Raw genomic sequence first — 23,745 nt, 5'->3', positions numbered from 1 at the left:
TTGTCTCCTTCACAAGCAAAATGTGCAACATCCAGCACTTTCCACATTTTCATGGTTTACCCAACATGCAGGGTCTACAAAGGCTGTGGGAAGCAGATACTCACACAATCCCAGTGCCACATTTGTCACACATAGGCAACTTCTGAGCATTTCCAATCGATGCAGCCACTTTAGTGACAGGAGCTTTAACACTTCTGAATCCTGAGGGCTTGTTGGGATCCCCTGAAATGAGGAAAACACTCTCATTGGCCAGGAAGGGCAGAATTGCTTAAGTATCACTCAGCTCTTCAGAAGCAGTTATAAATATATGTTCAAGCAAGGCCATGGGAACTGGAGTGACTCTGCTGTGTGTCTGGGCAAGTTACTTAACCTCTCTGGTCCCCAGTTTATTTTTCTATAAAACAGGAGATTGACACCTGGCCAAAAAAAAAGCCCAAAAAGCCAAGACAATCCTAAGCAAAAACAACAAAGCTGGAAGCATCACGCCACCCAACTTCAAACTATATTACAAGGCTACAGTAACCAAAACAACATGGTACTGGTAGAAGAATAGACACGTAGACCAATGGAACAGAATAGAGAACCCAGAAATGAGACCACACACCTACAACCGTCTGATCTTTGACAAACCTAACAAAAAACAAGCAATGAGGAAAGGATTCCCTATTTAATAAATGGTGCTGGGAGACCTGGCTAACCATATGCAGAAAATTGAAACTGGATCCCTTCTTTACACCATATACAAAAATCAGCTCAAGATGGATTAAAGACTTAAATGTAAAGCCCAAAACTATAAAAACACTAGAAGAAAATCTAGGCAACACCATTCAGGACATGGGCATGAGCAAAGATTTCATGATGAAGACCCCAAAAGCAATTGTAACAAAAGCAAAAATTGACAAATGTGATCTAATTAAACTAAGGAGCTTCTGCACAGCAAAAGAAACTATCATCAGAATGAAGAGACAACCTACAGAATGGGAGAAAAATTTTGCAATCTATCCATCTGACAAAGGTCTATTATCCAGCATCTACAAGGAACTTAAACAAATTTACAAGAAAAAAATAAGCCGGGCACAGTGGCTCACTTCTGTAATCCCAACACTTTGGGAGGCCGAGGTGGGTGGATCAACTGAGGTCAGGAGTTTGACAATAGCCTGGCCAACACAGTCAAACCCCTCCTCTACTAAAATTTCAAAAATTAGCCAGGTGTGGTGGCATGCACCTATAGTTCCAGCTACTCAGGAGGCTGAAGCAAGAGAATCACCCAGGAGGCGGAGGTTGCAGTGGGCCAAGATTGTGCCACTGCACTCCAGCCTGGGCGACAGAGCGAGACTCTGTCTCAAAAAAAAAAAAAAAAAAATGGGCAAAGAGCACGAACAGAACCCCATTAAAAAATGGGCAAAGAACAGAACTTTTCAAAAGAAGACACACATGCGGCCAACAAACATGAAAAGAAGTTCGACATCACTGATCATTAGAGAAATACAAATCAAAACCACAATGAGATACCAACTCATGCCAGTCCAAATGGCTATTACTAAAAAGTCAAAAAACAACAGATGCTGGCAAGGTTGTGGAGAAAAAAAGAATGCTTTTACACTGTTGGTGGGGTGTAAATTAGTTCAAACACTGTGGAAGACAATGTGGTGATTCCTCCAAGACCTAGAAGCACAAATACCATTCAACCCAGCAATCCCATTAGTGGGTGTATACCTAAAGGAATATAAATCATTCTATCATAAAGATATATGCCCTTTTATGTTCATCACAGCACCATTCACCATAGCAAAGACATGGAATCAACCTAAATTCCCATCAATGATAGACTGGATAAAGAAAATGTGGCACATGTACACCAGGGAATACTATGCAGCCAGCCATAAAGAGGCACGAGATCTTGTCCTTTGCAGGGACATGGATGGAACTGGATGCCATTACCCTCAGCAAACTAACGCTGGAACACAAAACTAAATACCGCATGTTCTCACTTGCAAGTGGGAGCTGAATGATGAGAACACATGGACACATGGTGGGGGGACAAGACACACTGGGGCCTGTCAGATGGTAGGGAGTAGGGGAGGGAGAGCATCTGGAAGAATGGCTGATGGATGCTGGGCTTAATATCTAGGTGATGGGATGATCTGTGCAGCAAACCATCATGGCACATCGTTACCTATGTAACAAACCTGCACATCCTGCATGTGTACCCCTGAGCTTAAATGTTGGAAATTTAAAAATAAATAAAGTTTTTAAAAAAGAAAAGAAATCCACATCACAGAAAGAACAAAACCATCAGAGTACAGCATGCTACAGCAGCCAGATGACAATCATCTCCTACAGATCAGAGGAAGGAACCTTTCTGTAGACAGCCTGGTGCATGTAAAATAAGCCCCTAGTAGCTAGATGCTTAGCTGCCTAAGGCCCAGCTCATCACATCTTAGGTAACAAAGCCCTGTACCACGGTAGCTATTAATAATCGTAAGGCCGGGCGCGGTGGCTCAAGCCTGTAATCCCAGCACTTTGGGAGGCCGAGACGGGCGGATCACGAGGTCAGGAGATCGAGACCATCCTGGCTAACATGGTGAAACTCCGTCTCTACTAAAAAATACAAAAAAAACTAGCCGGGCGAGATGGCGGGCGCCTGTAGTCCCAGCTACTCGGGAGGCTGAGGCAGGAGAATGGCGTGAACCTGGGAGGCAGAGCTTGCAGTGAGCTGAGATCCGGCCACTGCACTCCAGCCTGGGCGACAGAGCGAGACTCCGTCTCAAAAAATAATAATAATAATAATAATGGTAAAAATCACCTGGAGGCCTGGTTAACACACAGATTGCTGGGCCTCACCCCTAGAGTTTCCGATCCAGAAGGCCCAGGATGGGGCCTAAGACTTTGCATTTCCAACAAGTTCCCAGTTGCTGTTGATCCAAGAACCACTGAACAAGAGCAAAGAAACAGCTTCCTGTGCCAGGCGAGGGGATGAGGAGAGGGTCACCTTGTGACTGCAGTCATGTTGGGCAATCGTGGGGCTGACAGACAAGGGCCTTAGCTCTCTTGTCCTTTCAGAAAGAGTCCCTGTATGCTGACCAGTACTTCCAAACCAAAAATTGAGACACATGTTCACACAATGGACATTTATTAATTTTTTATTTTTACTGATTACAGATAGCGTCTCGCTATGTTGTGTCTCAAAATCCTGCCCTCCAGCGATCCTCCCACCAGAGCTTCTCCAGTAGCCACTGCACCTGGCAACAAGGGGCATTTAGAATACATGGTTGACTGTATTTTGACCACAATTACCCCGCCCCTCTCTTGCCATGCTTACCTCCTGTCAGTGGTTCCCTACTGGGGGCAATTTTGTCTCCTAGAGAGCAGTTTCGATTGTCACACTGAAAGGGGGTGCCACTGGCATCCAGTGGGCAGAGGTCAGGGATGCTGCTGAACATCCCAAAACACACAGGGCAGCCCCACAACAAGGACTCATATGGCCCAAAATGTCAATAGCACCAAGGCTGAGAAACCCTGCTCTCAATGGAGTAGACTTCCCCATCCCCAGCCTTTGGCCAGTGTGAGCACATGTGAGCTTTGTACAGGCGAAAGCACTAAGGGCTCTAGTGTGGTTTGGCCCTGTCCCCATAGAGCTATTGCCTCTGCCATGAAAACAGCAAGCACCAGAGTGCCTCTCCCTTCCCTGGGCTTGAATGAGAGGACTCAGGTCCAGCCCTGCCAAGCCCAGCAGAGCCACAGTTGTCCAGTAGCCCTCAGAAATACAGGTTACCCACTGCTGACTAATACAACATGAGAGATGGTTTGGGGTACTTGGCTGGCTTATGGGGAACAACAAGAGGGTATATGTGAATGCAGCCTGAACTCTCAACAGCCCTATCATGGTGCCATGGCTCAGACTTAGGCTTCCCGCCTCAGAGCTGGGACTGTTCATCACTGGGAACCGATGCATACAGATGTCCACCTGGCAGCACATGAGATGGGGCAGACATTAGGAGGCTCCGTGGTTTTAAGTGGTGAGCTCTACAGATGGCCTTGGGGAAGACTCAGTTCTGCCCCACCAGCAGGTGCATAAGGAGAAACCACCTTGGTACTTCTGTTCTCCCTGAGCCTAAGGCACCTTCTTGCCCTTCCCAAGCCTTCCTCCCTTCCTTTGGGAGGAGGCCAAAGCTCCAATTTTATTCATCACATATTTTACCTATATTTTTTTTAATATTGCATTTAAATGTCATTTTTGTCTTGATTATTGAGTTTTCTAGTGCCCCCTTAAATTCTGCACTCAAGGCCAGGCACACTGGCTCATGCCTGTAATCCCAGCACTTTGGAAGGCCAAGGCGGGCAGATCACTTGAGGTCAGGAGTTCGAGACCAGCCTGGTCAACATGGTGAAACCCTATCTCTACTAAAAATACAAAAACTAGCCGGGCATTGTGGCACATGCCTGTAGTCCCAGCTACTTGGAAGGCTGAGGCAGGAGAATGGCTTGAACCCAGGAGGCGGAGGTTGCGGTGAGCTGAGATCACACCACTGCACTCCAACCTGGGCAACAGAGCGGTCTAAAAAAAAAAAAATTATGCACTCAAAGCAGTGCCTCCCTCACCTCACGCTGATACTGGCCCTGCCTAAAGGGATCTCAGGAGGGCCTGGGAGGCATCTTGTCTAAGAATCATGCCTCAAGCATCCCAAACGGATTCCCTCATTTTATGGCTGATGAAGCCATCTGGCTGCCTGCCCAAGACAAGAAGAAAATGGCAGCATCTCTACATACCTGGACAGTTTGCAAAGGCACCGATTGGGCTGAGAACCAGCTCAATGATGTCGGGCTCTCTTATGCAATGGGTTTTTTCACATTTCACACTTAAAGACCTGGAATCCAGGCCGGGCGCGGTGGCTCAAGCCTGTAATCCCAGCACTTTGGGAGGCCGAGACGGGCGGATCACGAGGTCAGGAGATCGAGACCATCCTGGCTAACACGGTGAACCCCCGTCTCTACTAAAAAATGCAAAAAACTAGCCGGGTGAGGTGGCGGGCCCCTGTAGTCCCAGCTACTCGGGAGGCTGAAGCAGGAGAATGGCGTAAACCCGGGAGGCGGAGCTTGCAGTGAGCTGAGATCCGGCCACTGCACTCCAGCCTGGGCGACAGAGCGAGACTCCGTCTCAAAAAAAAAAAAAAAGACCTGGAATCCACTCAATCCACAGAAAAATCACCAGGAAAGAAGAGAGGCTGCAAAAGGGTAGAATGAGAAAAAGCCAGGAGGGACATGAAATCTCCACTTGGTGGGAGAATCCACATCTGTTTCTAGAATGAAGAGACTTGACCTGGATAAAACTGAGCACAGCTGGGGCGGAGAAGGCAGGCAGCCAACACAAGATTGCCTTGAAGGCAAGATTCACTATGGCCTGTTCAGCCCTACAGCGCCACCTGCTGACTTCAAGGTTTTTTTCTCTCACATATCCGGCCAGCACTGGTAATCCGAAGAAATCTCTCTTCCTTTCTTCTCAACTAGCTTACAGTGAAAATACTAGCTTCCCTTGAACTCCAGGCAACTACAAAAATTTCCAAATTTCTCTTCTTCCAGTGAACGCTGTATCCCAAATATTTCTGGAAAAAAAGTGAAAATTAGCTAAATCACAGCTGTTTTTCTATCCACTTCACTGCTCAACAACCTTGTATGGCTCCACACTGCCTTTAGAATCAAGTTCATGACTCTTAACCTTGCAACTGGTGGTCCCCTGTATCTAACTCGAGATCACCCAAGGATTCACCTGGAACCCTGGGCACAAGCCAAAACGAGCTTTGGTACTTGCTGAACAAGTCTCCAGCTTTCTCATCTCAGAGCCTCTGGCCACCACTGTTTTCTCAGCCTATGACTGCTCCTTCTAAACCTCCAATCATTAAAAGTCTCCTTCTATGGACACAGGAATGGATAAATAAAATGTAGTATACACAAACAATGGAATAATATTCTGCCTTAAAATGGAAAGAATTTCTGACACATGCTACATGGATGAACCTTGAGGATATTATGCTAAGTGAACTAAGCCAGGCTCAAAAGGACAACTACTGCATGACGCCACTTATATAAGAGATTTAGAGTAGTCAAATTCATAGAGACAAATAGGAGGGTGGTTACCAGGAGTTGGGAAGAGGGAGGAATGGGGAGATACTCTTTAATGAGAACAGTTTCAGTGTTGCAAAATAAAAGAGTTCTATGGATGGATGATGGTGATAATAGCACAATCACATAAATGTACTTAATACCACTGAATTGTACGCTTAAAATTTAAGATGGTAAATTTTATGTGAAGTATATTTCACCATTTTTTTTTAATATAACGGCTTCTTCTGCCTGCAAGTTTTGGAATTTGATCCAGAACAAGATGAAGTTTGAGGAACCAAGAGCCCTTTCTCCTATAGGCTGAATTTTACCCAAAATGAGACAGCCTGTGTTGGGTCTTCAAGGTTTATGACCAAATACTGCTGTAGCCAAGCTTCCTTCAGGGGCCTCACTCACTGTGCACCTGGCAGTTTACAGACGCGGCTTCACTTAACCCTGTAAACAATCCCATGAGGTCCTGGCTATTAGCTTCATTGTAGCTGTGCAGAAACCAGAGCTTAGAAAGGCAGGCAACTTGCTGGAGGTGTCACAGCAGGTCAGAGGCAGATCCTGGATGCCAGTCCTCTTTCTGCCCTGCAGCACTGCTTTCTAAACCAGAGGCCTTTCTGAATAACAGGACCCCTCATCAACTGCTTTTACTGCCTTAACCTTTCATCATTTTATCTCAAATAAAAACAGACATTTGGGGCCAGGTGCAGTGGCTCACATCTGTAATCCCAGCATTTTGGGAGGTCCAGGAGGGTGGATCACCTGAGGTCACAAGTTCAAGACCAGCCTGGCCAACATGAAGAAACCCCATCTCTACTAAAAATACAAAAATTATCTGGGCATGGTGGTGCACACCTGTAATCCCAGATACTTGGGAGGCTGAGGCAGGAGAATCACTGCAACCTGGGAAGCAGAGGTTGTAGTGAGCCGAGATCGTGCCACTGCACTCCAGCCTGGGCAACAGAGCAAGACTCTGTCTCAAACAAACAACAACAACAAAAAAAAACGGGCATTTGGGTTCCTTCCCCCAAGAGACTTCTGCATGTAAAGAATGTTTAGAATGGAATTTATCTTGTTACAGTCAGTAAAGATTTAATGCAGGTACACATTAAGAGATATAGGAGAAAGCCAGGCGCGGTGGCTCAAGCCTGTAATCCCAGCACTTTGGGAGGCCGAGACAGGCGGATCACAAGGTCAGGAGATCGAGACCATCCTGGCTAACACAGTGAAACCTCGTCTCTACTAAAAAACTACAAAAAACTAGCCAGGTGAGGTGGCGGGCGCCTGTAGTCTCAGCTAATCGGGAGGCTGAGGCAGGAGAATGGCCTAAACCCCGGAGGCGGAGCTTGCAGTGAGCTGAGATCCGGCCACTGCACTCCAGCCTGGGCGACAGAGCGAGACTCCGTCTCAAAAAAAAAAAAAAAAAAAGAGAGATATAGGAGAAACTATAAGATTTGCTATCTCCCTCTTCCCTTCCAGCAGAATCTTGATTCTCTTTGGGGCAAGAACCATCCAGACTAAGGGATAAAATTTTTTTAAAAAGTATCCTAATTCCCAGACTCTCGTTTAACTAGGTGTAGCCAGGTGACTAAATCATGGTCAATAAAATGTAAATGGAAGAGTAGTGTGGAACTTCTAGGAAGGAGAAAGCTGGCTCATCTGAAATAGGGACTCCCGGTTAGCCTTATCTCCCTTCTTCCTCCCTGTCACCTGGAGGTAAGCATGATGGTTGGAACACCAGCTGCCAACCAGGACCACAAAGTAAACTTGGGAATGGAAGCCACAAATTTGGTTGCTGGCATGCAGGATAGGAGTCCAGATCTTGAAGAGCATGGAGCTTCCAAATCCACGCTCAGGTCCTTCTCTGTGAGTCCAGATGAACTCTGCAGCATTTGTTTAGTTGGGCATGGATGAACTTGACCTTGCCTCTCATTAAAAGGTTTCACATCCAGGTAAGAGTGAAATAAGCTGTGGTTTCCCACATGTTTTAACAAAGCTGTCATCCTCAAGGGTTGGCCCCCAAGTTGTTTGTCAGGTGAAGCTAATACTGGAACTTGATACAAAGCATGGTTCACTACTTCCCAGCTGCTCAGCTACTCCAAGCAAAGGAGGAAAGCAGTGGTAACACAGTATCACTTTAGCATGAAAGAAGCACATGCAAACACATGGCCCATGGTTTTCTGATTTCCTATGGTTGTAAATTGCCACCGTCTCTAAAGAAATCACACAAATGGGGAGGAAGCCCAGGTGTCGGGTGTGTTCAGAAGGGAACTTTCTTATCAGAAAGGGCTCCCCAGGAAGCTGAATCTTCAGCTGCAGACTTTGAGGAGGGAGGTTCATCTTCCAGAGGACACTAGCCTCTCAGCCAACATGCCAATCCCTTTACAGCCTGGCTGAGGCAGGTCCCACACCCACAATCACAAGGTGTCCCCTCACTGGGGCATCCGCTGTCTCTTTGCAGATGGGTCCATGAGAGAGATAAAAAGGGCATAGAAAGCAAGACCCCACTGAAGTGCCCAAGCCTCAAGAAAGGAAGAGAGAGTGTGGAGGACTGGGCATCACAGGGACTAGAAAGGGTACAAAACCCAGCTCTCTGGAAAAGGCAGCCCATGAGCGTCACAGGAGGTGCTGATGAGGAACCACCTGGGAGGAAGCAGGTGTGAGGGCTGCTGATCCACAGTCACCTTTGTGAAGGGAATAAAGCATCCCTTCTTCAATACATCCACCTGTCACAATTTCTCAATGTATAGCATTGTTATTAAGTGAAGATACTTTTACAGCTATCCACTTAAACATGATCATAATAAGTATACGTTACATAATGTCTTCAGTGAGAAGCATGTCTCCTGAGACCTGCAGAACCCTACGGGGTGACCCTGGGTGCCTCAACATCAAAGCTCACCCCAAGGACAAGAAAGCATCTTCATGACATTTCAAACATCACAATAACTATGAAGCGAGTACTCAGTTACAATGATGGATGTTTTACACGACTTATGCCATTTCATGACCATGATAATCTTAGAGGAAAGGATTTTTATCCCTGATGGACAGATGAGAAAACAGGCCTCGGAAGGTTCAGAGATTTGCCAAAGGTCGCAAAGTAAGAACATGGCCACAAGGGGGTGCTCTCAGGCCCTCAAGAGGCCACCCACCCTGGAGCAAATGCAAACACAAGCCCCCAGGCAAAGCCAGCCGCTGGCTTCACTGAGCGCTAATTCATTTTCATTCTGCTGCTCATTGCCCATGGCCTTCATCACTCGCCTTCCTCAGCCACCACCAAGGTATTGCTTCTGGGCTTAAAGCAAATGAATGGCCAAGGGACAGACCAACAGGCTCCCACAGCAGTCCGGCTCTCCCCAACCTCAGCATCCTCTTGTACATATGACAGGACACAGTTGGCCAGGCCTGGAGTTTCTTAACTACAGACCCAGATGAGAAAATGTGGTCAGCACCCTCTCTTCCTCTATCTCTTTTAAAGAATTTCAACATTTTAAAAGCCCATGCCCTCCAAAGCCGACTCCAGAGTGTGTTCACCTATGCTTCCGCAATGACCGACTCTCACATCTGACCTTCAAAAAGAGCCTCTGACTGCAGATGGAGCTAATTACCTTTTTCTTCAGACTCCAGGATCTCCTGCAAAACCAAGAAAGACGTGGACTGTTTCGGGGGCTCATTCAACTCCTGTTTCTCCTGAAGCATCTTGTAAACTTCAGATTCTTTGTCAATGACAAGGCTGCTTGGAGGCTGAGCATGGTCTAAGCTGTAAAGAATGTTTGAAAAATTGATTAGGACATGACAGAAGTTAAAAATAACTTCACCAGGAACCTCCTCCAGGCAAAGACACTGCTGATTTGAAGGATGGATAGAAATGATCTCAAAGCCCTCTCCTAAATCAGCCACAGACCTGCTGCCAGCGCAGTGAAACTGAGATGTCTTTGTAGTCAGAGCTGGCTGCTGCTTCAATGCAATCAGAGGCTCTTCTTCTAAATAGCTTCTAAATAGCTTCTTCAGTAGCTCAATTACTACTTTTGGGCCTAATCCCATGGAATGAGAATGCTCTATCTCTTTATAAATTCCATCAACAGCATTATGTCCAGAGAAAATTTAGGAAAAAAAAAAAAATGTCAACCACAGCCCCACCATGAAGAACTCAGCCGGGTCCCGTCCCCCTTGTGTGGGCCACAAACATTGCTTTCACGAGCAAGAATCACAGTGTTCTCCATTCCCGACGGTCTCACCGTGCTTTCCCTGTCTATAAATACTTCCTAATTCTCAAGGCCAGGCACTTGAGTCTCCTCACCTATAACACAGAGGTAACAGTACTTTCCTTGCCTGGTTCACAGGTTGGTGGTAAGGATGGGACATGTAAGTGCTTTGTGAAGTGTTGATGTTCAGGCCCAGGGACTGGGCAAGCCAGGCCTTGTCTTCCTCACCTTCCTCCTGTCGTTCTGGGTGAACCAGAATAGGACAAGACAGGCAGAGCCTGCCTCTTTCCCCCAGGGCTCCACTTTCTAAGTGGTGGACGGTGACAGGAAGGTAGTCTCTCATCAGCTATACCTGTAAATCTATCCTGCGTCTGACCCCTTCTCACCTCCCCCACTCCCCCAGGTCCAAGCCATGCCATGCCTTACCAGCACAGCTGACAAGATGCATGACTTATCTCCGCTATCACTAACGGCCCAAGGACAGTCTTATTTTTGACTAAAGGCCAGAGTGATGGCCTCTATTCAAAATATCAGAGCGATGTTTTTCATGCTTTTTAGAGACAGGGACTCACTCTATCACCCAGGCTGGAGTACAGTGGTGCATTCACAGATAACTGTAACCTCGAACTACTGGCCTCAATAGATAAATCCTCCTGCCTCAGCCTCCTGAGTGGCTAGGATTACAGGTATGCCACCATCCACAGCTAATTTTGTCATTATTTTTGTAGAGACAGGGTCTTGCTGTATTGCCCAGGCTGGTCTCAAAGTCCTGGCCTCAAGTGATCCTCCAGCCTCAGACTCCCAAAGCGCTGGGATTACAGGCATGGGCCAGAGTGTCTGGCCCAGAGTGATATTTTAAACATGAATCAGACTATGTCATGCTGTGGCTCAATGTATTCTCATTTGAGTTAGCACAAAATATTTAGTTTTAATACTAAAATATATGTTTAATCAAAATAAACTTTTTGGGAGTAAATGTTATCACAGAGGAAAAAGTCCCTCACGTATGTGTCCCACACTTCTCCCTCCATACACATACCCTGCCAGCCCTGGCTCACTTGACTCTACTGAGACCAGGCTTCCTGCTGTGCCTGGGAAACACTAGCTTCACAGCCTATGCACCTACTGCGCCCTCAGCCTGCAAAGCCCTTCCCAGGTGTTGTCATGGCTCCCGTGCTTCATCCAGGTCTTTGCTCAAGTGCACTCCTCAGAGAGGCCTTCCTGACCCCGACTCCAAACAGTCCGCCACATCCCCACCATCACTCTTAACTCCCTACCTGCTCTCTCACCATGGATTCCATTTGTATTCCCTTATTTCTTTGTTGTCTGTCTCCCCCTAGAAAGTAAGCCCCAGGAGGGCAGGGACATGGCCTGTCTTGCTCCCCATCACACTCTCAGGCCTGGCTCAATGCCAGGCACAGGTCACAGTTCAGCAGGCATCAGGCAAGTGAATGTACACTGCAGAGTGGGTCCAGGGCCTCCTTCCTCCTTGCTGCGCTCCCCCTGTTCCTGTAGGCTCACAAAGTCCTCCAGGGCAGCCGGCCTCTGAGGGCTGTGCCAGGGACATAGGCAGCCCCACCTCCTGGCCCCAAATCACCTCCTTCCTCTCAGCCTGAGCTGCTAGGGAGGAAGGCTAGTGTGCCCAGTGGAACCAAAGAGCAAATATCAGATGGTGGGGCAATTTATTGATGCAGATGGATAGATTTGTATATAAACAAGTTGTGCTTCCTGAGTAATAAAGCTATAAAGTCTCCAGCCCACCAGGCTGCTCCCAGCTTTACAGATGCAGGCAGTGGCCAGGAGTGGTTTTATTCAGCAACTCTAACCAGTCTCTCTTTAGGGTTGGAGTCACTGAATTATATCAATTACGCTTACTCATTTCCAGGGTATATGTTTTCCCTGGGTAATTCTCTGCAAGTTACCTTTTCCTCTTCCCCTCTCCCTCTCCTTTCTTCCTTTCTCTTTTCTGAGACAACCTCTGGGGCATGTTCAGTACTCAGGTCTGCAGCTAAAGGCAGAGTCAATCATAGCAATCAAGCGCCAGGTGTTTCCCTTCGACTCCAACCATGTTCTCACAATAAAGGAAAAGGCACCCAAAGAGTGACATATGCTTTGCGGCTGCCAAAGAAGGTCAGAATTTAAGTAGCAAGATTCATGGGTTGGTCACTCCAGCTGGCTGCATTTGGGGGAGGGAAAGCAGCTATCCCTGCCTGTCCTGCCCACTCCAGCTGCTCTCTGCTTGGCCTCTTCCCCCACCTGCAGGGACCTGTGGGTGCCTCCCAGGGCAGGCAATGAGGCCACCTGGGGGAGTTGTTTTAACCAAGGGTCTTTCTTTGTCTCACTTCCCAGCCCTTTCTTTGAGTTATATGCCTGACTCTTTTAGGAGTCCTGAGTTTGGAACTTGCCCCATAATAAGCATATTACATTATTTTTGGATAAATCTTTTTTCTATTACACTTAGGACTATTTTAAAATTGAGATCAGACTATGGAATGTTCTTGGGAAAGATTTTTCCTCTTCTTTGGTGTATGTTATGTCTGGAAGCCACCAACAGAACACACCAAAAAAATGACAGAACCCAGACCACAAGGCTACCAAATATTCTTCCAGCAAATCACCTTGTGAAGGATTTACATGATTTTTCTACCCTCGCCTGTCAGTAATGAGTAATGATTGAAAAAAAAACTTACCATTTTTCCCCAATAATGATAGTATCTTTACACCACTGGATAATTTATAAAGGACTTTCTATATCTATTACCTTACTTAAGGTATTGATACACCTGAATCAAAAATAACATCCTAAGATCCAAAGTCTGAGTCTTAGACGCTAGACTACAAGGTATTGACATGTTGCCACAATACCTTAAAAAATAATGACAAAAATATGAAGGAGAAATGGAACAAAAAAAATTCTCATTTTTATATTAATAACAGCAATGAAAGAAAGAATATTAGAGTGATATGGCTTCAGAAAATATAACACACACCATTCAGTTTCCAGGAGAACAAGTTTTGAGGGTGGAACAGTGAAAATAAACACTTTCTTCTGAACCCACTCTGTACAGTTTTAATAACGAGTTTAAGGAAATTCAACTACGTTAGAGTAACAATACATTACACAAAGTTTCCTAGTTCTTGTTTCTCCCTGGGAGCTGATGTGTATCAGTTTCCTAAATGTTGAATATTTTCTCCCACTATTTTAGGCCTCAGTGACCTGAGGGCCCCAGGGTTACTCTAGCCACGCCACTCCCATCCCTGCCGAATCAGGTGGCTGACAGAGCCAGGTGTAGGAGGATCCCAGTGGTCTTTAGAACATAAGAAGAAACTCCCCTTGAGCCCACCTCCCAGAGGAGGATTTTGGAGGCTGAGCCTGCAGACATTATGCGACTCTCACAGCTGCTCCAGTCAAAAGGGCAGCTGGGGTGAGGGTCAGAAGGACAAGGAGGATGGAAAGCAGTATGTTCATGGCTCTGGAGCATGGGTCAGCACAGCAACCCTGGGATGAAAGTCTACTCCATCAGAACCATGAAGTGCCCAGAGTGAGGATATAAGGGGCTTTTTTTTTTTTTTTTAACTTGGGCTATCATCTGTGGCAGCAACTTAATTATCTGTATATAAATCTCAGCTAGGCCAGACACAGTGGCTCACGCCTGTAATTCCAGAACTTTAGGAGGCCGAGGCAGGCGGATTGACTGAGCTCAGGAGTTTGAGACCAGCCTGGTCAACATGGTGAAACCCCATCTCTACTAAAATACAAAAAAAAACTAGCCGGGCGCTGTGGTGTGCGCCTGTAATCCCAGCTACTCAGGAGGCTGAGGCAGTAAAATTGCTTGAACCTAGGAGGCAGAGGTTGCTAAAATAAGACAGTCATAAGAAAAAAATCCTCACTGCTGATATAACCTTAGTTGGGTCATTTTCTCACATAGTAAGAATATATTGATACTTTAATAAAACTACCTGTGAGACAACGATTGGAAGAGAAAGGGGGATTACATTAATTATTGAAAGCATCCAGACAGGAGAAGATGGTCTCCTCATAAAAATCTTTTTCCTGTCTGAGAAGATGAGGTAGATATATTTTTCCCTGTTTCACCCAGTACAACCAAAACCCCTGGGCATTACATGTAAAACAACATGAGAAGACTCTGACAGGGCAACAGAAGTCAGACTGGCTAGGGACCCCGCGTCCTGAGGACCATGTGGTGAGCTCCCACGGTGTTTTTGTTTCCTTGGACATCCCAGACATGGAGCTGAGGGCAGCAACCTGGAAAGGGCCATGGGCACAGACAGAAGTCTCAAGAGGAGCCTGCTGTCTCTGACCAAATGGCCAGAAAGGGGCAGCCCAGCAAAACACAACACGTTGAAACAACAACCACTATTCTCCAGCCAAATGCCAGAAAAGGCCAAGTGGGGAGTCCAGACTTCCAGTCTCACCAGGCTATGATGTGGTTCCCCAACTATCTCACTGGGATAGGCTCAGAGAAAGGCCAATAGGGAGTCCATATTTCACCCGTACCCAGCTGTAATGAAGAAAACCTAGGAGAGAATCAGGACTCTCACCACTGCTCAGCAGTGTCTAGGCTACCATCACCCATAAGGTGTCAGTGGAGGCCATGTGCGGAGCCAGAACTCCCACCCCATCCAGCAGTAATGAGTGGCCCCAATGACCTCAGGTGTGACATAGGCAGTGGGGAAATGAGACTTTCTACCCCCACCTGTCAGTAATGAGGCAGCATCCCCAACCCCCTATCTGAGAGGAAGCCAGTGAAAACAGAAGGTTTTAATGAGATCCAGAATCTAATAACATAATAACAAGAATGTTCAAGAGTCAGTTGAAAAATCACATCTCTTAGAAGAACCAGGAAGATATCAAACTGTAAATAAGACAATAAAGAGATGCCAACACCAAGATGACAGAGATGTTGGGATTATCTAAGATGGTAACACAGTCATCATAAAAATGTTTCAATGAACAATTATGAGCACACTTGAAACAAATAAAAAAAGTAAAGTCTCAACAAACAGAAGATATAAAGGATGAAATGGAAATTCTAGAACTGACAAAATAACTGAAATAAAACCACAGTGGATACACTCAGCAGCAGCATGAAGGAGACGAAGGAAAGAATCAGTGAACTGGAAGGTAGCATATTAGAAATTATACAATTTCAAGAACATAGAAAAATAGAATGGGGAGGAAAAAAAAGAAATGAAGAGCCTCACAAACTTATGGGAATATATAAAAGATCAAAAATTCATGTCAATGGAGTCTTGGAAGAAGAGAAAAAAGGTGGAACTAGAAAAGTACTAGAAGAAATCATGTCTGAAGGTGTCCTAAATTTGGCAGAAGACATAAATAAGTGAAGTGAACAGGAAACAGGATAAACCTAAAAAAATCTGAACCAAAACACAGCATAGTAAATTTCTGAAAACTACAACAAAGAAAGAATTTTCAAAGCAGTAAGAGAAAAATGACACCATATCTAGAGGGGAAAACCAATTCAAAGGACAGCAGATTTCTTATCAGAATCCATAAAGAAAAGAAGGAAGTAGCACAATGTTTTCAGCTGCTGAAAGAAAAAAAACTGCCAGCTTAGCATTCTGTATACAGTGGAAATATCCTTCAAGAATGAAGAAGAAATCAAGACCTTCTCAGATACAGGGAAACTGAGAGCATTTATCTCTAGCAAAGCTACCCTAACAATGTTTAAAGGAGTTATCTAAATAGACAAAAAAAAAAAAAAAAAAAAAAAAAGAAGGAACCAGCCAGGCACGGTGGCTCACGTTGAAGACCAGCCTGGACAACATGGCAAAAACCTATCTCTACTAAAAATACAAAAATTAGCTGGGCGTGGTGGCGGACGCCTGTTAATTCCAGCTACTCAAGAAGCCGAGGCACAAGAATCACTTGAACCTGGGAGGTGGAGGTGGCAGGGGAGATCGCACCACGGTACTCCAGCCTGGGGGACAAGAGCGAGACTCTGTCTTAAAAAAATAATAATAATAAGGAACTTTGGAATATCGAGAATGAAAAAAGAATCCATAAGCAAAAACATGGTTTTAAAAAATGCTTTCCCTCTTAATATATTCTAATTCTTGTTGACAAGTAAAGCAAAAATTGTAACACTGTCTGATGTAGTTCTAAGTGTATAAAAGGATCTATTTTAACTATATTGTAAGCAGGGGAGGGCAAAGGTTCACAAAGAGAAGCAAAGTTTCAATACTTCTTTGAACTCCTGAAATGATGATACCAGTAAACTGTGGTAAGTTTTATATATATATATACAATGTAATACCCAGATAACTACTGAAAAGGTTATACAAACACATAGAATAAAAAACACTACAAATAAAAATGTTATTCTTAAAAAAAAAAAAAAAAGATGTCAAATAACCCACAGGAAAGCAGGAAAAAGAAAACAGAGAAATGGAAAACAGAAAACAAAAAATAAAATACCAGACTTAAGCCCTAACATATCAATCATTGCATTAATGTTCATCATCTCAATAAACCAACTGAAAGACAGAAACAAACAGGGTAGATACAAAACAGTACATTTTAAAACATGACCCAAATATATGCTATAAACATAAAACTCATTTCCGATATTAATATATAAGCAGGCTAAAAGTAAAAGGGTAGAGAACAATATATCATGCCAATATTAATCAGAAGAAAACAGGAGTGGTTATATTATTAATAATATCTGATAAGTATACCTCTGAACAAGTAAATTTACCAGAGATGGAAAGGGACAGTATATAATCACAAAAGAGTTGACAACAGCTATAGCAATACTAAATGTGTGTGCATCAAACAACAGAGCTTCAAAATATGTAAAGCAAAAACTGATAGAACTGAAAGGAAAAGAGACACATTCACAATTTTAGTTGAAGACTTCTATAACCCTCTCTTAACAACTGATAGATCAACTAGACAGAAAATCAGAGAGGATACAGAAAAATTCAACAATACTATCATACCACAACTATAATCCCAGTACTTTGGGAGGTCAGCGCAGGAGGATTGCTTGAGCTCATAAGTTGGAGACCAGCCTGGGCAACATGGTGAAACCCCGTCTCTACAAAAATTACAAAAAAAATTAACCAGATATAGTGACACATACTTGTGTAGTCTCAGCTACTCAGGAAGCTGAAGTGAGAAGATCACTTGAACCCAGGAAGCTGAGGTTGCAGTGAGACACTGCACTCCGGCCTGGGCAAGAGAGACAGACTGTCTCTTAATAAGTAAGTAAATAAATAAATGAATCAGAAATGAAAGAGACATTACAGCTGATACCACAGAAGGATAATAAGAAACTACTATGAACAATTATATATTAACAAATTTAAAAATCTAGAAGAAATGGATAAATTCCCAAAAACACAACCTACCAAGACTGAGTCAAAAAAAAAAAAAATTAAAAATTTCTAAACAGACCTATAACTAGTAAGGAGGTTCAATCAGTAATCAAAAACATTCCAACAAAGAAAAGCCCAGAACCAGATGGCTTCACTCATGAATTCCATCAAACAATTTTAAAAGAATTAAAACTAATGCTTCTCAAACTCTTCCAAAAAGCTGAAGAGGAGAGAATGCTTCCAAACTCATTCTATGAGGCCAGTATTACCCTGATACCAAAACCAGACAAAGATACCACAAACAAAAAAAACTATAGACCGATATTACTAATGAATATTGATGCAAAAATACTCAACAAAATACTAGCAAACCAAATTCAACAGCATATTAAAAGGATTAAACACCATGACCAAGTGGAATTTATTCCTGTAATGCAAGGATGTTTTAACATATAACAATCAATCAATGTAACACATCACATTAACAGAATGAAGGACAAAAACTACAGTCATCTGAATGCAGAAAAAGCATTTGACAAAATTTAACAAAGTTTCATGATAAAAATACTCAACAAAACAGGAATGGAAGGAAATTACCTCCACATAATAAAGTCCATGTATGAAAAGCCCACAGCTAACATCTTACTCAAAATGAAAAACCAAAAGCTTTTCCTCTTAAGATCAGCAGCAAGGCAAGAAAGCCAACTTTTACCACCTCTTTTCAACATAATATTGGAGGTCCTAATCAGAGACCTTAGGCAATACAAATAAATAAAAGGCATCCAAATTGGGAAGGAAGAAGTAAAATTGTATCTGTTCAGAGATGCGATGATCGAATACACAGAAAACCCTAAAGATCCCCCCCACTACACAAACACACACACACACAAACTATTGGAACTAATAAATGAATTCACAGTTGCAAAACACAAAATCAACAAACAAAAAACAGTTGTTTCTATACACTACCAATGAATAATCCAAAAAGAAAACTAAGAAAACAATCTCATGTGTAATCATCAAAAAGAACAAAATACCTAGTAAACTTAACCAAGGAGGTGAAAGACTTATACACTGAATAGAGTACATTTTAAAATTATGAAACATTTTTGAATGTTTAAAAGTATAAAACGTTGTTGAGAGAAACCAAAGAATGCACAAATAAACAAAGACATCTCATATTCATGGACTGGAAGACTTAAGATTGTTAAAATATCTGTACTACCCAAAGCATCTACATCTTCAATGCAATCATTATCAAAACCCTAATGGCATTTTTTACAGATAAAAAACACCACTGTAAAATTATATAAAATCTCCAAGGACCCTAAATAGTCAAAACAACCTTGAGAAGGAAAAGCAAAAATGGAGGCCTCATACATCCTTATTTCAAAACATTTTACACAGCTACAGTAATCAAAACAGTATGGTACTAGCATAAGACAGATATAGAGACCAATGAAACAGAATAGAGAGCCCACGAATAAACCTTTGGATACACTGTCAAATGATCTTCGACAAGGGTGCCACAGCTACACAATGGTTAAAGAATAATTTCTTCAATGGTGTTGGAAAAACTGGATATTCACATGTAAAAGAATAAAGCTAGACCCTTACCTAACACCACATAAAAAAATAATTTGGCCAGGGACCGTGGCTCACGCCTGTAATCCCAGCACTTTGGGAGGCGGAGGCAGGAGATAACTTGAGGTCAGGAGTTCGAGACCAGCCTGGCCAACACAGTGAAACTCCATCTCTACCAAAAACGACAAAAAAATTAGCCGAGAGTGGCAACGCAAGCCTGTAGTTCTAGATATTCAGGAGGCTGAGACTGAAGAAACACTTGAACCCAGGAGATAGAGGTTTCAGTGAGCCAAGATCATGCCACTGTCCTCCAGCCCAGGCAACAGAATGAGACTTCGTCTCAAAAATGATAATAATAATAATAATAATTCAAAATAGATTAAAGACCTAAATATAAGACCAGAAACTATAAATATAAAACTTCTAAAAGAAAACATAGGGGGCCAGGTGCTGTGGCTGACACGTGTAATCCCAGCACTTTGGGAGGCCGAGGTAAGGAGAATCACTTGAGCCCAGGAGTTCGAGACCAGCCTGAGACTCTGTCTCTATTAAAAAATAAAAATAAAGCTTCCTAACACTGAATTTGGCAATGGTTTCTTCAATATGACACAAAAACACAAGCAACAAAAGCAAAAATTAAAAAATAGAACTAAAAACTTTAAAACTTCTGCACCACAAAGGAAACAACAGAGTGAAAAGGCAACTTACGAAATAGGAAAAATATTTGCAAAACATACGCATGATAAGGAATTAATATCCAGAATATATTAAAAAATCCTACAACTCAACAACAAAAAACAAATAGCTCAATTAAAAACTGATCAAATGATTTGAATGGACATTTAGCCAAAAATGATTAACAAGCATATGAAAAGATATTCAACATCACTAATCATTAAAGAAATGCAAATCAAAACCAAAATGAGATATCACCTCACATCTGTTAAGATGGCCACTATCAAAAAGACATAAAACAAATGTTGGTAAGGATGTGGAGAAATTGGAGCCCTTGCGTATTGATGGTGGGAATGTAAAATGGTGCAGCTACTATGAAAACAGTATGGAGATTCCTCAAAAAATTAAAAATTTACCATATGATTCAGCAATCCCACTTTTGATTATATACAAAAGAAATGAAGAAGAATCTCAAAGAGATATTTGCACACCCATGTTCATTACAGCATTACTCACAATAGCCAGGAGATGCAAGCAACCTAAACGTCCATAAAAACATGTGTATTAGTGAGTTTTCATGCTGCAGATAAAGATATACCCAAGACTGGGCAATTTACAAAGAAAGAGGTTTAATTGAACTTACAGTTCCACATGGCTGGGGTGGCCTCACAATCATGGTGGAAGGAGGAGCAAGTCACATCTTACATGGATGGAGCAGGCAAAGAGAGAGAGAGAGAGCTTGTGCAGGGGAGCTCCTCTTTTTAAAACCATCAGATCTTGTGAGACTTATTCACTATCACGAGAACAACATGGGAAAGATTTGACCCCATGATTCAATTACCTCACACTGCGTCCCTCCCCCACGTGGAATTCAAGATGGGATTTGAGTGGGGACACAGACAAACCATATCAACATGAATAAAAATGCGAAAAAAAAATGGGATATTATTCAGCCTTAAAAAAAAAAAAGGAAATCCCATCATATACTACAACATGGGAAAACCTTGAGGACATTATGCTAATTGAAAAAAGACAAATGCATGACTCCAATTATATAAGATATCTAAAGTAATCAAACTCTTAGAAAGTATTACAGTGGTTGCTAGGGACTTGAGAGATGGGGAAAGGTGAGGTTGTTTTTTAATGGGTATAGAGTTTCAGTTTTGCAGGATAAAAAAGTTCTAGAGATGTGTTTCACAACAATGTACATACAGCAAACATTATAATACACTTAAAAATGATTAAGATCATAAATTCCATGTGTTTTTTAACACAATAAAAAAAGACAAACTCACAGAAGAAAAGGAACAAACTATTGATACATAAACCTATTGATACAAAAACCTAAATAAATCTCCAATTATACTGAGTAAAAAGGCTAATCCAGGTTACATACTGTATGATTCCATTAATATAACATTCTTGAAATAATAAAAATATAAAGAGTAGATGAGTAGGTTGCCAGGGGTTAAGGAGGGTGAGGGAACAGGAGGGAAGTGAGTGTGGCTATAAAAGGGCAACATGAGAAACCCTTGCAGAAATGGAAATGTTCAGTATCTTGAGTGTATTGATGTAAATATCCTGGTTTTGTTACTATTGTGTTTTCAAGATGTTACCACTGAGGGAAATTGGTAAAGGGTATAGGGGATCTCTCTGTATTATTTCCTAAAACTGCAAGTGAATCTACAATTATCTCAAAATAAAAATTTTAATTAATTTTAAGAAATATTTTCCCCAAATGGTAGAAGTTATGTGCTAACTGGAAATAATGTAGAGGAATACTTGTTTTTTATGTAGGTGGGGGTAAAGGAGGTAGAAGGACCCAGAAAAATCTTTCCTATCTCATATCCCAAAAAATGAAATGTCCCAGCCTGATTACCCCAATGTTCACCCACAAACACCATTCTGGGAAACCCTATGTAATCATTTTCAGAAGGGAAGCCTGGCCTGTATGCTTCCTAAGTTTTGGTCTTCAAAGGCACACATGTTGGTTCTGCAATAAGAAACCAGAGGGGTAATTGTGGGCACCAGAAGAAGAGAGAGGAACACCCACACACCAGAGCCAGTTTTCTGTGGGTGGCAGGCAAGTTTAGCTAGAGGGGCAAGCAGCCCTCATCACAGAGGTGATTCAGCTCTGAAGAAGCCAGGGTTAGTATCATCCTTGTGATATCATTTGAACAGAAAATGATGCATCCCTTTATTTCCAGGGCAGCTGCTTATAAATGTCCCTCATGAGTGTTTGGGGGCAACATCTTACAACACAATTTGGAAGAGCTATTATCTAGGGCCTAGTATGCTGGTTATAGGAACTCTCCAATCCTTCCTTGAAGAGAACACCATCACCCCATCAGTAAGCTGATTAGCTGTGTGGGCTGGCTTAATTTAATGGGAAAGAAAGAAGTGTACCACAAGCCACAGCAAAGTCTTCTCCATTACATTTGTCTATGTGCTTCTACACTTCTGTAGCCGCCAGTTCTCAGAAGTGATGGGGATGGAGTTACTCATGGACACCAAAGTCAGCAATAATTAGCATTTACTGAGCACCTACCAGGGGCCAGGCACTGCGCTGAGTGTTCTGTGTATATCCCATTGCATTGTCTCAACAATCTGGTGGTGAAGAAGTTAGTATTATTTCCACCTTAGATCTCAGGAGACTGAGTTTCAGATATGTTACATGGTTTTCCCAAGGTCACACAGCTAGTAAGAGGCAGAGCTAGAATTCAAGGCTCAGGCCCCTCTATCTACCAAGCCTTTAGGAAGTATCAGGCAGTATCATATAAACAATGAAATCTGGGCTCTGAATTTTCTGATTTTGACCAGGTCCCCTCAACTCAATTAAAAGATCAGAGGAAAGGTGCTAGCTTTCTGCTGAACTGACATTTTCTTCGCCCACCTGGTACACAGTAGGCACTCGATAAATGATTATTATGCTGAACTGACCTAGAGGAAAAAGGCCACTGAGGACCTCCCCCTCCACTGTGTGCACTGGGAGGAAGGGAAGCAGAGAAACCCCCTCACCTGCCTTACCAGTTGGCAAGGCTATCTCTGTTCTTATCTGACTGGGACGCAGCTCTGTAAAGACCTACAAGACAGAGAGCCACAGACATACCATGATACCTTCAAGTGTATAGGACAAAGAAATCCAGGGCAAGCCCCAGAGAATGGGTGATGACCTCAGATGCAAAGTATGCAGTGAGCCAATTCTGGAACCTCAGCGAATTTCACAGACTAAACAGTGGGAGGGAGCGAGCACTTGGGACTTGTGCTGACTGAGCAAGCAAAGTTACCGGGTGACTGCTGAGCTCACAGGAGAATCTTTCTTTGTGGGAATGCACTAGAAATACACCAGCAAGCTGAGACCCCACCCCCCCATACAAGCAGCATGGCCAGTTAGGCAGCTCCTCTGCCTTAGGCTGTTGGTTTTCCCACTGTTTCTGGGTTCATCCTCAAAGAGTGTGGGATGGAACAGAAACGGGACCCTCTCTGCTGAGAAAAGCTGCAAAGAGACAAATTTTGATACTCGGAAACTACTGCAGCTGAAGAGTCTGGGCCAGGGGCTAGAGGAAAGGCTTACACAGACACCTGGTAGTTTCAGACTCAGGGGAGGGAGCATGCAAGGAACATGAGAGAAGAAAGACATTGATGAAGGAAAAATAGCTAAGGCCATACTAAAAATATTTCCCAGGCACATATTTCTCCCAATGCATAGCAGCTCTTTCGATTAAGGATGTGTCATTTCCTGGGTTATTAAGTCCAGATCATGGAACATTCCACTCTGGGACAGTAAAAGAGGGTCACGTTCTCA

The 23,745-nt window shown here is 43.2% G+C and overlaps 1 protein-coding gene across 1 annotated transcript in view; it reads right to left on the bottom strand.

Moving 5' to 3' along the window:
* Window positions 1-23,745, bottom strand: part of PDLIM1 (PDZ and LIM domain 1) — a 55,767-nt gene that overhangs the window by 884 nt on the left and 31,138 nt on the right. The window contains exons 5-6 of the mRNA XM_033188183.1: window positions 9,720-9,871; window positions 105-222 (exon numbers count right to left, since the gene is read on the bottom strand). Coding sequence (XP_033044074.1) covers window positions 105-222; window positions 9,720-9,871 — 270 coding nt within the window. The remainder of the gene's footprint in view (window positions 1-104; window positions 223-9,719; window positions 9,872-23,745) is intronic.

This window comes from Trachypithecus francoisi, unplaced genomic scaffold (genome assembly GCF_009764315.1).
Source record: "Trachypithecus francoisi isolate TF-2019V2 unplaced genomic scaffold, Tfra_2.0 Contig01579, whole genome shotgun sequence".
Lineage (NCBI taxonomy): Eukaryota > Metazoa > Chordata > Mammalia > Primates > Cercopithecidae > Trachypithecus > Trachypithecus francoisi.
Note: the sequence above shows the minus strand (reverse complement) of the source record. Positions and strands in the feature narration are given on the sequence as shown.